Here is a 16,709-nt window from a genome sequence, read left to right as displayed (position 1 = left end):
CTTTAGCACATTTAACCTGACAGAGTGGGACAGAGTGAGGTTGGGTGTAAGGGGGGCTTTGGTGGAAACACAGCTTGTTTCAGCTCTCTGCTTGACGATGGGTTGCCTCATCAGTCGTGCCAATACTGCCCACAGGGCCATGTTGAGAACCAAAGAAGATTGAACCAGTTTATGGAAAAATGAACTGAAGTCTGTCGAATGGGGAGCAGGTGAAGAGGCAGACTTCTTAAGCACATATTTGCAATGAAACATCTGTAGTATTAAAATCACATTCTGAATGACTGATGCTGAGTTTTTGAGAAGTCAGTCAGTCATTGTAGCATGCAGGTTCTCTGAGACCCTGAGATTTGATGCTGAGGGGAATATAATTTTTTTTTGACATTGCATTCAGAAAAATTTTATTTGCTCTTGGATTCTGCTCTTCACAGGTGGTTCATTTGGATAATTTTGTAGAGCTCTTGCATAGCCTTTTCCATATCTAAGTTTATTCTTTTATATATGAGGCTTACATTTTATTTGATTGTTAAAGACAAACATTTCACATTAATATAAAATTAACACAAGCCTTAATATAAACACAAAACTAATGTAATGTGTTATAATATATAATGTGATATAGCACACTGTAACACTGAATCTGCCTCCCTCGACTTTCCTATGCCTCAAAATTCAGATTTTTCCCAGACCTGTCAAGGCTTCTACCTTTGTAACAGAAATAATCACAAGTGTGGCATAGGTATTTGGATACTATCCAAGGATTGCCTTCTTACATTGTCTCTCTTAAGCTAATATATGTTGGATGATACATATCCTGGTATATCCTTTCAAAATCTGCCCATTTCTTCTTGGATTTTTCTCCACCCAATATCCTGCAGTATTATTCACCTCTAGGGAAAACATGATTAAGTTTTCCCAAGTGAACATCAGATTTTCTCTAAGAAGGTAAAAACTAATGTTTGTACTGCCATATGTCTTATTATATTTTCTCAATAATGCATTAAAACGGGAAGAAAATGTTATTGAAATTGCGTTAAAGCTGCGGAGTAGTTTACAGTTTAAGATCATGCAATGCTGTTATCAGACCATGACTTGGGCATGTCTGTGACTGTTTTGGGGGCTTTTTTGTCTAATACTTGGCTCCTCTGTGCAAGTCTCACTGCTCTGGAGTCAGAAGGAGAAGGCCAGGGTGATGGTGATCCACCACCCAGCATAGTGAGTCACCAACTTGTGCCAGCTCAGTTGAGCAAGACAATTCCAGCTTACTCCCTTCTCCACCCCTCTGAAATAAGTAAAGAAAGTAAATTACAGATAATTACTATGGAGATGACTCACTGTATAAATAGCTTTTTAAAATAACTTCAAGTTTTAAATCACTGCTGATGAAAAAAAAGAAAGTGGTGTTGTGTAGGAAATTTTTGGTATGGTAATTTAGTGCATTTAGTTAACGAGTGGAAAGAAGAGTGCTGACATTGCATTTGAGCTGGTATGATAAAGCAAAAATAGTGTATTCTTTGAGTATTCAATAGCTTACTGAAGGCTGTTTTAAGCATGGTTTATCAAGCTATGGGGGGTGACGAAAGTCCTGGCACATATAGCAAGAGATAAAGTTCATTTGATTTTTTAAAAAATGTTCATGAAATACAAACAAGTTCATAGCTGCATTTTCATATCTAATTTTAAAATGCATCTTTAATTTCTGTCTAGGGTTAAGAAATACAGTATTGACAAGTAGAACTAGGTCTTCTGCATTTTGCAAAAGCAGTTCTAACTAACTCTAGTCTTAGATGAGAAATGAACATAGTCTATTCCTGAAAGAGCCTAAAACAGCAATCAAATAGTCAAAAATAATTAAATAAACAGTAAAGTAACCTTATTGACATAGCTGTCTTGGCATTTGAATGATTTATTTCAGCTGAGATTCAGCTATCCTCTTTTATTTACATGTGTACCTAAGTGGAGAGTGGTCCCACTTAAACAACCATCAGAGTAATAACAGAATTCAGTTTTGAATTGCTAATGCTGGTATTCATCCCAATAATTAAGTTTAAGAATATTATTCAAATAGCAGTCCCCCAAAAAATATTACTGGAATGAATATTCTTTGTATAATCGGACAATTTTGTTTAACCAGTTTTAATGCACAGTCACTAGTACTTTTAAATATTTGTTGCTCAAGCAGCAGTTAAGATTGCAGCTAATACAGATTTGGGGCATTTGTAAAATTTAGTAACGGAACTTCTAACTAACTTTCATGTTCTCTTCTCTTTCTGTAGTCATCCTCTCTGCCACTAGCACCTTGAGAAATTACAATATGCTTGATTGACTTAGTTTGTAGTTTGTTTATTTACTTCTGATTCTGTTGTTCTTAAGATTTAAATAATTAGTTTCTTTTTTGTGGAATGGGCTGTCATGTTGTTGTATCTAATTGATACATCTAATCAGATACATCTAATGATGTATCTGATTAGTTCAATTTAAAAATAATAGGGTGGTATTTTCCCTTCTTTCTTTCATTGTCTTTAAATCCTCTACTGTTATAAACACATTTTACTTAAATTCAGTAATTATACAGTAAAAGAACATGTTATTGTAAAACTTAAAAGTTTGATGTGATCTTTACATATATACACCTCAAAATGGATTAATCTAGTTTCAAAATACACATCTAGACACTGAAAGAGGAGTTACAAAAAGGAAGGGTTATCCTGTTAAATACCCTGTTTAGATCATTTTAGATTATGCATTTCATAATGTACTGTTCTTGTAATGTAGCCTTCTTAAGTGTTTATTTGACCACCAAGCTATATAAATAAAAATCACCTATTTACCTCAGGAAACTTTAGTTAGAGACAAGACAGTTGGCTGGTGCTTCAGACAGTAATTCATTATTTTCTATTGATTGGATTTGACGGCCCCCAAAAGGACACCTTGCTAGTCTGCAATTAGAAATAACTGATATGTCCAGTGTTGTCACATACAATTGCATATAGAATATTGTACTGAATTAACCAAGGTTTATAGTTGGTCTCAAATGCAACTGGTGTCTGTTTACAAGGTCTCTGCTATGTCTGATGAAGTTTCACTAAAAAGAGGAAAGATCTTCCTGCTCCTTTCCTAATTCTTCCCAATATAATACATGGAGTGATATTGAAGGCAAAGAAGTCAGTTTACCAAGCATGGCACTGATCTTTGAGAAAATGTTTGAAATCTTTATCCATGCCAAGTGCAATCTCTGAAGCTGTCAGGATGGATCAATGTCTGCCATGGCTGTAGGAGCATTGTTTGTATGGAACTGATTCTGCAAGAAATCAAACAGAAGAAGCTTCCATTTCAACAGGTAGAAGAGACTCGTTAAAAGAGAAAAAATGAAAGTATGGATACCTGTGTTTAGTATCTTAAGAGGGTCTCTATATCACATTTATGGAGAGTCCTCTCAGACTTCTAGGTGTTTTTAGAGTATCCAAGTGAGAAGCACTTGATTGCTGCCTTTTCTGTCATTGAAAACTTTGTAAGACTGTGAGAAGACCATTTTTATGATGCATGTGTATATAAAACACACTGACTGCAAGGAGAGAAAGAACTAGGTCACTGATGTACTTTTAAAATACAGTTTTACTGTGAATACATCTGTTTCTTTCTTTTGAATGTACAGGTAATAGATAGCCTACAGTCAAAGGTGCTTTCTGATGGTAACTTAAGGCAATGTAATGGTTATCTATTGCCAAAAGGGAAAGGTTCTCATATGAAGATACGGGGTTTTTATTGCTTTCCTCAGACAATAAACAGCTGAATTGGAAAGTCAAACAGGCAACTGCCGCCCCCCCATCCTACCAGAAAAACAAAAAACCAAAACCCCAAAACTGCCATTTTTGCTCCCTAACAGCTTAATTTCAGGATCATTAAATCATTACAGCCAGCACAAAGCTGGGAAGAAATTGAAGGGAATGAAAGGGCTGGAGGATGGAAAGATGGGAAAAAGATGTGGACTGTGCCTCTCATTAACTGCTAACCAGGAGCTGGCTTAGCTGTGTCATCAGACAACAGTCTTCATTAGCTAACCAGATAACTGGTTCCTGCGGTCGATTTTTTAGAAGGCTTTACCTAAAGAGCAGCAGCAACTAGCTCTGGCAGTGAATTTGACTGCAGAGAAGTTAACTGAAACTCTTCTGTTTAGCATTGCTATTACAGTATTGAGCCTATCCTACTAGCTAAATTAGAGGGAAAGGTTAAGAGTGTAATGTTATGAATGTAAGCTAAGATCTTAACTTATTTTAGCTTAGTTCTTCACTAAGATGAAACATCTGTTACTAAAGTTGATCAAACTATTTAGAATAAAGTTTTTTTTCATGATGTTTTGTTGTTTGTATATTAAGAAAATGTAATTAATATAACATTTAGCACTATTTGGATTTCTTCATCTCTCTTTTTCTCTCTCTCCCTTCCCCTTCCCCTTCCATTTCCTCTTCCCCTTCCCCTTTCCCACCTCCCCCCTTGCTTTTTGCACAGCCTCAGTTGAAGAGGAACCAACTTCAGCAGGTATGAATAATTTATAATTACACCTGCCTCATGGTAATGACTCTTTGAGAGCTACCTTTTTTTCTATATAATTTTAACCAGGGTTATCTTGTGCATAACACATGCTAAATAGCCATATCAATGTTGGGTTCTTTTCTTTTCTGTCTGATCCCCTTCCTTTCATCTTTTTTACCCTCAATTTGGAGTCAGTAGGAGATATACTCCTCCAGTAGTGGTTCAAAATCTTCCCTGCCATAGTTCCTTCCTTTTTGCTTCTTCCTTGCTTAAGCTGATGCATCAGGCTTCACACAACAAACCAGGTCAAAAGCAATCAGGAGTTCAACAAAATCGGTGTTTGTGCTAGGTTTGTTTTTTTTTTTATGCTGGTGAAGCTCAGTCATCTGCATGACCCCCAGAACTGGCATCCTTAAAGACAGTGAAGCCTGGAATGAGCAGTGAAGGAAGGGAAGGACAGTGGGTGCAGAAGCATCCTGCTCAGAGAAAACATTCTGATAACTATGGCCTGGATATCTGCTCAGTGAACTTTTATTTCCATTGACAGGCTGCCAAGTAGTGAGAACGGTTAACAACACAGTCATAAAAATTAGTTTAGGAGCTCCCCAAGAGACACAAGCACGTAGTGTTTATTCTATTGCAAAGATTAACTATTTCTAATTAATTGGCAATCCATTAGCTTGGGAGTATTTAAAGAAAAAGAAGACGATGTACCAAAGAAGAATGCCACTAAACAGCTTAATATATTTGAAATGGCATTGAGTTATATAAACTCAGTGAGCTAAAACACCAGATTAATAGGGAGTCACTTTATAGTGGCTTGTTAAAAGAAGTAAAGGTCTCCAGAGGACCAAAGGAGAAAAGGTAAGGAAAGTGAATGAAGAAAGCAAGATGGCAAGGAAGGATTGAGCACTGTTTACAACACTAACCTACAACTTGGGAGCAATATAAGTAATTAGGGTACGGTAGAGAATAATAAATGAAAGGACGGAGAACAAAGCCAAGAGTAGAATGTGAGGGAGGGAGAATAGTTAAGTCTAGCACTGAATAGAGAAAGAAGCAAAAGGGAGCTTTTAACATGAAGATAGTAATGAGCTGCAAAGAAAGCATGACTGAGATGAGAAAAAACACTGCAAAACAGAGAAAGGAAGAGTTTGGGAAAGAACTGTAGAGTACTAACATGCCCCTGAGGAGTATATATTATAATTATTAAGTATCAGCCTTCAACTATCCGTTTCTTGAGAGATCTGTCAGTCTTGAAATTTTCATGGAAAATATCTTAATAGAAACCCATTGCAGCTGTTCAATACAAGTGTCAGTTACAAAAGGGCATTTTTTTAACATAGAAAAGAAAAAAAGTACCCTTTTTTCCCTTTATGGAATTGGTTTAAGTATGCACATTTTGTAGAGATGGAGTTTAGAGGCATATATGAATATGCTGTGGTGATGTTCAAGACAATCTTGCTATGGTTGTGCATTGTAAAACCATCATTCCTGTTGCGACCAGTGGAGCGTCTCATGAAGATACGGCCTCCCTCTTTGCAGTTTGAACATCACTGCTGTTTTGGTGAAAGCCCATAACTGTGTCCTGGCCAAGCTAACCAGATACATCAGCTGAAAATGGGTAAAAGGAGAGAAGTGGAATTTATAAGACAGCCACATGGTCTCCACTACAGATCACTGTTAGTGAACAGCTGAAATTTCAATAGTTTCACAGAAGCCTACAGATTCTATATTCAGTTCCTCAGGAGCCCTTGCCTTTTGGAGTGCCAGATTACATTGTTTTGTTTGCTTTTGTATTCGTTTAAATGGGTTGTTTTTAATCAGTTCTAACTGCTTTGTTTTACTCTGCTTTGTTTATTTCTCCACATAATTCTTGTGTTCAACAAAGCTCAGCCAATAATTTACAACAAATGTCTTTTCAGCATTGCTCCATCAGAGAATATTCCTAAACATTCATAGTCTCCCTGCATTCACCCATTATTGATAACATCTTTTACACCAGTGTTTTTTCAAATATTTTCCCCCAAGACTTGATCAGATATGTTTCAAACTCAAATAACTTACTTACTTGTGGTTGTTTGAATGAGTTGCACCTAAGTTTTAGTCATTATTTTTATTGTTATAGTTCTTAGTGTTTCGGGGTTTGTTGGCATCTAAAAATGTGCCACAATTATTTATGCAGTAATACCTATACCAGTGTAACTTTCTGTATGAAAACTCTTCATGAAAAGAGTGGTGACCTTTTCATGCTAGTTATTCCATGAGAGGATGCTGTTTGCAGTAAGAGTATACATGTGGGAGTTGCACTGATACAGCAATGCGGGTAGATATTCCCACACAGACAAATCAACAGCTAGAAGTACACAAACATACAGCACCAGAATGTTTTTGTTCTTTCATTTGGACAGATGAACAAATGCCTCTGGCATAAATGGTACATGGTAGATTTACAATACGAGACAAAACACATATTTGTAAACATTTGTGCAAATAAATCTCAACTGCTCAGAAATTATGTTATAAGGGAACATGACTAAATACCTGCAAAAGTAAGTGAATTAATGTAACAGTAGCACTTTCTGTTATTTAATCTGGTTCTAGGACATTGATACTTCACATGATTAGGTTCTTTGGGAATTGTTTTTGAAACAATTATTTTATTGGGAAAAATTTGATTAATCTGAAGCTTTTTGAAGGAATTAATTTGACTAAACTCCAGGCACAGAATTAATTTTTTTTCCTATTCAAATGAAAATTTCGACCTTTGGGAAAACAATTATAGTCTCTGCCTTGAGTAATGAACTTTGTATCTTAAACTCTTCTGCTAGATGTTAAAAGAGTGTAACCCATCTCTGCATTTGCATGAAATGTGACTATGATCAAAATAAGCTATATTTAAGTATAGATACTATTTTTTATAAATTCCATAAGATGAAACAATAATTTTCTGCACAGGTGCACATAGTTCGTTTTGGATCTTCCTCAGCAAAGCAGTGAAGTATGTAGCTCGTATTTGAATGGCAGCGCATAGTAGATCTACTGTCTTTGTGAGCATGTGTTTAAGGATGTGTTTGCTAGATTGGAGCTTAAATTAGGTGCAAAGAAAGCGCAACCTAGAAGCTCAATATAAATTTTAACAAAAAAGTGCACTATCTTGCTCCTGGGGAAGTCAAAATCAAAACCAGACTGTTGCATTAAGAGCAGGAAAAAAGTTTTAAATTTAGTGATGAAGGGCATGCATGTGAAAATGAAGTTATTTTTAAACCTTTGTTATAAAGATATTACTTGTTCTAGCTTTTCCAGAGGAAAATCTATTCATAAAGTGCAATTGTTCTTTGCCTAACATTAATTTATAGCTTAAAATTTAATAAACAATAATAGCTCTTCAGATGCTTTATAATTTATAGTTTCTATTGATTTTGCTTTAAGATATGATCAGATTTTGTTGTTTTGATTGTTTTAATACCACTTATTTCTCAGATTCTATTGACATTTACAAAGGTGTGTGTTCTGCCTAAAACAGATACCTCTTCCTCAGAGTAGGAAGGAAGTCGCGCAGTTTGAAAGATGCAGGGGTGCTGAAAAATAAATAGAAACTGCATACAAAGCCTCATGCAGTCACCTAGAGCCTTTCACACTAATTTCAGTGGGATGTGCCTTGTATAGGCAGAAAGGAAGTTCTATCAGCTACCAGATTTTGCTCTTTTCCAAAAAAAAGCAGCATGTTTCCTCCAGTTTGTGACATTTATCTTAGTGGAGTGTAATTAACCTCCTGATTCCAGTGCTGATCCGGTAGTCTTGGGGAGGAGGTATACACACACTTCCAGCTGCAAGGCCCAGAAGTCATCACTTAGCATTCAAAATCATTAGAAGTACCTTATGATTGTCTTCTAAACACTCTGAGATAAGAGGCTGCATTTAGTGTAACAGTTGCAGGGGATGAAAGGTGAGAAGATTAACTGCAGGGCAACGTAGTATTTTTCCAAACAATACCTTTACTTGTTAAAGAATATGACGTAGGATAAATTGCAGCAAATCCATTAATTTTATTAAGATTATAAACATTATTTGAAAAAGTTATAAATATCATAAACTTTTTATTGACCTGTGATCAGCATCAAAACTATAATTTCTTTTTCTGTTCAATCAAAGGGATAAAACAATACTATTTTCCATACTCTGCTCTTTGGGATAGAGTCTAGCTTCTCTAACAACACCCTCCATGAGTAATCTTGTAGAACTGAAGTTACTAAATTTTACTCCTGATTGTTGCAACCACTAGGTTGAAGATTAATAATACTGAAATAATAAATGCCTTTATAGAAATAAATACCTTTATAGAAATGGTACTTCACAGGGGTTCTTTCAGTTTCAGAATGCTTCAGTCTAATAACTGTAATTATAACTCATTAAACATATTTCATCTAAGGCAAAGCGTACTTATTTTTTGCATACTTTTTAACCAAAGCTAAACCAAGGAGTTTTTCAAATGATCCTCACAGTTTCAACAAGGTTTTCCTTAGCCCTACTTCTGGATAAGCATTTATCTAGATATCTTTTTCCATTCCAGTTAAATACCTATCATTTTATGTTGCTGTAGACATCTAAACACTCTATTTTGAGCCACTTCTGCATATCTGTTAATTTATTTTGAGTTTCAGATCAATTAAATAGTTTTACCAGAAGTTCATGCATCCTGTGAAAGAAAGCTAGGAAAATCTCAGGACAGTTCTCTTGGAGATTTGTTTCCATGTTTCTTTTCCCATCTACACATGTGGCATGAGTCTTTTAAAGCTGTTTATTGAACTAGGAGGAGATTGCTTTGTTGAAAATTGTTTTTAAGCCTAATGTATCAACTTAGAATCATAGAATCATAGAATGGTTTGGGTTGGAAGGGACGTTAAAGATCATCTAGTTCCAACCCCTCTGCCATGGGCAGGGTTACCTTCTGCTAGACCAAGTTGCTCAAAGCCCCATCCAACCTGGCCTTGAACACTTCCAGGGATGGGGCATCCACAGCTTCTCTGTGCAACCTGTTCCAGTGTCTCACCACCCTCACAGTACAGAATTTCTTCCTTGTATCTAGTCTAGATCTACCCTCCTTCAGTTTAAAGCCATTACCCCTTGTCCTATCACTAGATGCACTTGTAAAAGTCCCTCTTCAGATTTCTTGTAGGCCCCCTTTAGGTACTGGAAGGCTGCTATAAGGTCTCCCCAGAGCCTTCTCTTCTCCAAGCTGAACAACCCCAACTCTCTCAGGCTGTCTTCATAGAAGAGGTGTTCCAGCCCTCTGATCATCTTCGTGGCCTCCTCTGGACTCGCTCCAACAGGTCCATGTCCTTCTTATGCTGGGGGCCCCAGAGCAGAACGCAGTACTCCAGGTGGGGTCTCATGAGAGCAGAGTAGAGGAAGAGAGTCACCTCCCTCGACCTGCTGGCCATGCTTCTTTGGATGCAGCCCAGGATACAGTTGACTTTCTGGGCTGCGAGTGCACATTGTTGCTTCTGTTGGATGTCCTGCTGTTTGAAGCTTTGCATCTGAAAAATGTTTCCCCATGGTTTTATGTATTCCCCCCCTCTCCTCAAGGAGTCTGGAATAATTTCTAAAGATACCAAAGAGTAATTCTTCCAAGACACAATGAGGCAGAGTACGGCTTAACATGCAGCACTTTGTCCACTTGCCTTTACACTTTGACTTTGACTAAAATAAATACATGCCCTTTGAGATCATCACTTAACTGAAGCCATTCCTTGCTTTTGTCACTGGTTTTTTTTTTAAGCCTAGTGTTTTAGGTAACTGGCATCTGTGTCTTTGTATTCCATCTATATACAATATGCAAATGTAATTAGACTTTCATGACAATAAAAGCTCTTTTACAGTTTGAGTTTAATATTGTTTTAATGAAATTTAGGTGTTGAAGAGATGGTAGACTGAATATATGACAGAAATTTCTTCTTCAAAGACATTAGTGAAAAGTAATCCCTACAACAACATTGTGGCACAGTATGTACATGTACGGACAGCTGCATTGTATATCTGTGTGTAACTACTACAAGCAGTCCATTTTTTCCCATGGAAAATAATATTACTATTCTACAATTCCATGTGATATCTAATCCGTTCCCTTCCTTGTTTAGAATTTCAACTTCTATAAAAGTTATTTTAGCATTTTTTTCCTAAAGCAGTAAAAAACAAGGGGAAAAAATCACTTTTGAGAAACAACAGAAGTTGAAAATGCCATATAAAGTGGAGAAGGGGACTTCTATTGGAAAGTCTCTAGAGTGAAGTTTAATTCAGAAAAAGAAATGAAAAGATTAGAAGGAAAAAGCACAACAGCAGAAGTTCCAGGAAGAAAGTTCTACTGGAGGTAGCACTTAAGAGTTATCAAAAAGTCATAAAAAATAGACATCTAAAAATCTTAAGATTTGCCCATTAACCTTACTCTATGGGCATGGTGTTAAGCAATAACTGAAATCTAAATTGCTTCCAAGTTATGTGTTTTGGTTTGTTTCTGTTAGGATAACACCAGGTTTCTCTGGCTGTTAAAACTGGTGCTTTGTTTCTTCCCTGGATTTCTTGTGTTTAAGAAGCCTTTTAAAGCAGGGCACCATAGTATATTGCCTTGGTGTTTGCCTTGGAACCTATTTGCAGAATAAGAAACTATGGATCAGTCATTGTGTTTGGAAAACAAAAAAGATTGAAAAAGATGAAAAATTAAAAGTAGTTACAAATTATTTTAACCAATAGATATTTCAAGCCTGACTTACTGGACATAGCCTAGATACTTCTTAAGAGAGACCCTATTAGTTTTCGTATTAGACATCCTGTAGTCTTCTGTAGTAATAATGGAGTTCTGTTTTCTTTTGTACTTGTTTTTTAGAATTCTTGCTTTTATTCACATTAACATTTAGGTAAATTTGACTTAGACTACTAGCACATTAGGAAGAAATAATGTTGCTTCCCTGAATTCCACTGCTTCCCAGGGATTGTCCCTGGATTTAGTGAGAGCCTTTACTGTGAAAGGAGCAGTTTTTCATGTCGGTTTCAGACCCACAAGCCCTTCCTTGACGTAGTGTCCCAGTACTCACACGCTGACTCTGTTCTTATGCGTAGCATGCTGAAATGGCAAAGCAAAGCCAGCAGCTACTTTCTAGCTCATAGTGTATGATAGAATGGAAATTATATACTCCCTCCCATAAAAAGATGGCTATGTCATGGGTTGGGTTTCCCCTTATGGACCTCCGGAAATTGACAGGATAGAGACAATAAAGCAACGTATTCAATGTGCATTTGCTAGGCATAAGTGCTAAACATTACTAATGTGTATATTTAAAACCAGTACGCAATCTTGTATTAGCTATAAGTAGAATTTTTTATCAATTTTCTGGTGAAATTATTGGTTCCTCAGAAATAAAATTGTTCATGGGACACGGTGAGTTTAAAAAAATCAGAATAGAATTTGTATTGTAAAAGTGCTGTAAAAATCTGAGCCACATTTTTGGTAAAAAATAAGTGCTTTTTGTTGTTCTAAATATCCTTGCATTTGAAAATTTGCTGAATTATCATTTTTCATAGATTTAAAACACTAGACATAAGATTATTAAAATCCCAGGTTTTCCCTTGTCCCAGTTTATTTTTATTTTGAAGTAAATTAATAATATCAAAGTTTTAAGATTTTTATTTTTAAGTTATTTTTATTTTATAACTATTTATGGTGGAAGGTAGGAAGGTTCTACTCAGCACCATCTTAGATAGCTTTATATTAGACAGCTTGTAATAGTTTGATAATAGATAGTTTAGAAAGCAGGTAGATTTAGATTGGACATAAGGAGAAAATTTTTTATGATGAGCGTGGTGAGATGCTGGAACAGGTCGCCCAGAGAAGTTGTGGATGCCCTATGCCTGGAAGTGTTCAAGGCCAGGTTGGAGGGGGCTTTGAGCAACCTGGCCTAGTGCCCCTGCCCACGGCGAGGAGGGTTGGAACTAGATGATCTTTAAAGGTCCCTTCCAAACCAAACCATTCTGTGATTGTATGATTCACATATTAGATAGGTCTTTTGCTTGAATAGAGGAATATTGTAATCAATTTTTCATTGTCTTTCCTTCCTTCATGTCAGCAAATGCTTTTACCATTTGGTGCTACACTGTTCATCAAAGAGCAGAAGGGATCCAGTTGGTTAAAGTGCTGGCAAGATGTCACTGATTCTCAGAGGACTACATTATGACTTCAAATGAAAAACATTTGAGATCCTACTGAGATTAATATTTACATAGGAATTATCCTTATATCCTTATATGCTAACTATACTGTATGTTTACCTCAAAAATACTTAACTGATCGTGGGTATGAAATTAGATTTCACAAAGGGTATCTCTTCTTCCTGAAAATAATGCCCCAATGGCCTTCTATTGATTGCAAGAAGTTGAAATTGTAACTCCTTTGATAATTATCAGAAAAGAAAAAAAAAAAAACAAAAAACAGATGTCCCTAGCTTATTGAAATGAAACTTTCCAAAAAGTTCATGAGATACTTAATCTGGTTACTCTCTCACCCTCAAAACCTCAAAGATGCATCTGGTCTAGTCTCAAGGAATTCAATTTACTGCCTGCTGTACAGCAGCATCCAAAGTGGTGTAGTTTTGTGGCAGTGTACTCTCAGGCTGTCTTTTGGGGCACAATAATTTTTCTGTGGTATGCAAATCTATTCTGTTTCACACATTTTGAAGAGGAAAAGCATCTTTCCTTAGTATTCTAAGGGAAAGGATTTGCCGTTCCCCCAGGGTCTGTAACAGATTTACTCTCTTGCTTAACTTGGTTTACACATTTGTAACAATTCCTTTTCTTTTTCTTCTTGAAGTGCATATTTTATTCTTCAGTGCCTGAAGCTAACCTGTTAATTACTTTTCCATGTATTCCAAGCAAAATATAGACTAAATCAGAACATTATATAAAGGTCATATTGAACCTTGTTCTGATGGAAATTAGGTTTATGCAGTAAAAATAGCTCTAGATGCCAGGTGGCACTGAAGGCTATTACAGTAGGCTGTCACATTTAAAAGCTGGAAATCTTGCTTAGGTCAGGAATGGAAATTAATTAGTATTTTCAGCCTATCCCTTAGTGAATGTTTGTCCATATATCATAAAAATAACTCAGTTTGGCAAAATCGCTCACTTCTTTTCAGGATTAGACAAAAAGGGTGCTAGGAAATTGAGATTAGCCTGCAGTGCTGGCAACTGACTGAGAAACTCATACATGGGTATTTTTCCATAATCTGCATAGTTGTAGAGAGTGATGTTTGTGGTGAGTATACAATGTTCATCCCACTGTACAAATACAAATAGAAGATCATATAGTATCCCCTGAAGTAGGTATTGCTTTATGTCATGAACATTTTCTTCTGGTTGCTTATCACTTTCTCACCTGAACTTTGAGATGGAAGTTTTCCATGCCAGACGTCTGCCTCAGGCTGAACTCAGCTCAAATCGTTTCACTGTTTCTCATAATGAGGTTAAGGAAGAAAGGTGTTCTGCTGCCCATTTTGATTCTCAAAGCTGTTGTACTGAGAAACCTTTCTGCTCTGATACTTTGGAGCTGGGACATGCAATTTCACAGTGCGGTGTCAGAGGTTGCTTTTATTACTGCGATGGAAAAGTCCACAGAGTCAGCCAAGGAGGTAGGCTTAGTTCACGCTCAATTAGCAGAGACAGCTCCTAACCTAACAGAGTTGAGAAGTCTGTTATAGGGAAACTAGCAGTGCATACTGCTGCCTGAAGGTGGGTGAAATCAAGTCTGCCATACCGACTACAAATGCATCTCTGTAGCAAGGAGAGCAGGGAGCAGAACAGATGGAGAAGTCACCCTGGAAGGGAAACACAACACCTTTGTCTGAGGCTCCAGCAGCGGCAGCACTGTCTATTGGTACTAGGTCTGTAATCGATAGGGTAGCTTTACTCAGGTGCTTTTCTATGTGGGAAGCAGTATTCCCCAAGAAGAGGATTTGCAGGTGTCTAGACCTTGCTTGGACAGATACAAAGAGCAGAACTAGCAGTTAAGACAGGGTCATGTGAATAAAATAGTCAAAGATTATTATTTTATACTGATTGCTTCATCCTCTGAAGGTGGAGCAAGAACAAACAAGATGAAGAAGAACAAACTACTGTTGTTGCTCTAGGGATCTCAGTGTACTCTGTTGCTCTTTGAGTTCTCTGTACTTCTAAGAAGTAGAGCTGAAGCACAGGAGAAAAAATAGCAAAAGGCTAACCATGGCAGAGAACAGATGACAAAATCCTCTCCTATTAGAATGGACAGATTTTTGTCCAAGAAGTGATGGAAACAGAGACAAGAAATTGCTGAGGGAGAAGGGAGTTGACAGGCAAAGAAATGAGATTAATGAGTTGCGCATGAGCACAGAGTGAGGGGTCTGGATACGTGCATACAAAGGCTGCAGTGGGATGATCTGTGTTGGGTTGGCTGCTGCTGGAAGAGTTGTTTCCTTCATGCAGGCCATTTATTTCTGATTCCTTCTTCCAACCTCCTCATGCCTTCTTGCTCTCTCCTTTATGTTTCTGCTAGCAATTGTACAGCTACATGTTGAGCTGCATCACGTGGCTGTTCCAGCTGAAAGTAGGCTCTTCCCTAATGCAATTTCCCTGATAAGAGTTAGTGTTCATTTGGTTCAGCTCCTTGATCTGGCTTGCCATGTAGTGGCACGTGTGCTCTCAGTGGGAAGGGGAATTTGGTGGAAATGTGTAGCAAAAGCTATAGTGAAGAAAAAAAAAAACATTTACCTTTGGTGAGATACTGTAATTAAATTGGCTTAAAGCAGTCAAAGACTCCCATCCAGGCATTAGATGCGTGGAAAAGGAAAAAAAAAAAAGGGCAAATACTAATGAAAGCAAAACAAACAGGAGTAGTGGTTGGTTGAGGATTTGGAAGCAGGTTAACAAGCCTGATGAAAAGGACTTGGTTCAAAAATAGCATCCCAAAGAGGGTTATTTTGGTTGTAAACTGTCTTATGACCATCTTTAAAGCATTGGATTGACTGTGAAAACATAAGAGTGCTGAGGAAGAAATTTCGTTCATTTGCTGTTCGGTGCAAATTTAAGTGGGTTTTAGTTACTAAGGCTTTGTATTACACGTTCATTCAGGAGGATAAATAAGTATTGAATAATGACCCATTTGCAGAATGACTGATCCTGTAGGAAGATAGCACACGACAGCAAAGTTAAGGACTATTAAGTAAGTGTGCTCTTAAAGATGCTAAGTATATTTTGCTTGGACAATGAAACAGACTTCCACGACAGACACTGTAACCCAAATAATATTCATTAGTGTAAGGTTTTAGTGGTGTCATATGCATTATGAGTGCAAGTTCTTGCATACATATGAATTTGAAATCCTCACTGTTGGCAGTTGTGCATTTGGCACTAAATTGCACCAAGACTGTTTGGGCAGTAGTCTCCTTTTTGGACGGCAGTGCAGCAACAGCATGGGTAGATGTCAGCTCATCCCGATTTCCTCTTCAAGAGTGAAGAGTCCAATCTAGGTCAGTCTTTGCAGTCAAAGAAAAGAATCACAAACCTGTAGAGGACGAGTCATCCCAGTAAGTTAGATATTTAAAACAAAGAGAGCAGTTATTCCCACATTTTCTCTGTTTACTACGGAAGGAGTGTACATGGTTCATGTCAATAGGAAGAAACTCTGAACTTAAGTAAATCCCTTTTTCTGGATTCCACAGGAAGGACCCACAAGTGGATCTTGAATTTGTGTAACCCAGTATCATGGTGTGGATACACATATGAGTATGCACACATTTATGATTTTTCTCCTGAGGTTTTTAGGACCTCACCTTTTGTAAAGCTGTTGATTTGTTATGTTTGTCATTTGTTTTCCTTCATATTCATTTATGGTATCTCCTTCCAGGATATACTTTTAACACATTGGGTGTTCTGTGCTTCAAAGATTCTGAACCTACAAAAAGCTACATCCATGTATAACTATACTGACACAAGTTTCTAAAGATAAGGCTGCAAATAATTATAGTTACATAAAATAAATAAGAGTAGCTGTGATGAGGTTCCCTGAAATCTAATGTTCTTTGAGATGGAATTTGTACACTCTTGGTGCTGACTGCCTCAAAATAACATTTGTAGATTCTGAGCGAAGTTAACCAGTG

The 16,709-nt window shown here is 37.0% G+C and overlaps 1 protein-coding gene across 2 annotated transcripts in view; it reads left to right on the top strand.

Moving 5' to 3' along the window:
- EDIL3 (EGF like repeats and discoidin domains 3) overlaps positions 1–16,709 on the top strand; it is a 260,857-nt gene that overhangs the window by 98,394 nt on the left and 145,754 nt on the right. Inside the window, exon 3 of one of the 2 annotated variants that reach the window (XM_072860706.1) lies at positions 4,507–4,536. The exons of the other annotated variant lie outside the window; for it this stretch is intronic. Within the exon in view, the coding sequence (XP_072716807.1) occupies positions 4,507–4,536 (30 nt within the window). The remainder of the gene's footprint in view (positions 1–4,506; positions 4,537–16,709) is intronic. 2 annotated transcript variants of the gene reach the window in all.

Source organism: Ciconia boyciana, chromosome 4 (genome assembly GCF_034638445.1).
Source record: "Ciconia boyciana chromosome 4, ASM3463844v1, whole genome shotgun sequence".
Classification (NCBI taxonomy): Eukaryota; Metazoa; Chordata; class Aves; order Ciconiiformes; family Ciconiidae; genus Ciconia; species Ciconia boyciana.
The sequence above is the reverse complement of the archived record's forward strand: the minus strand, read 5'-3'. Positions and strand labels throughout refer to the sequence as shown.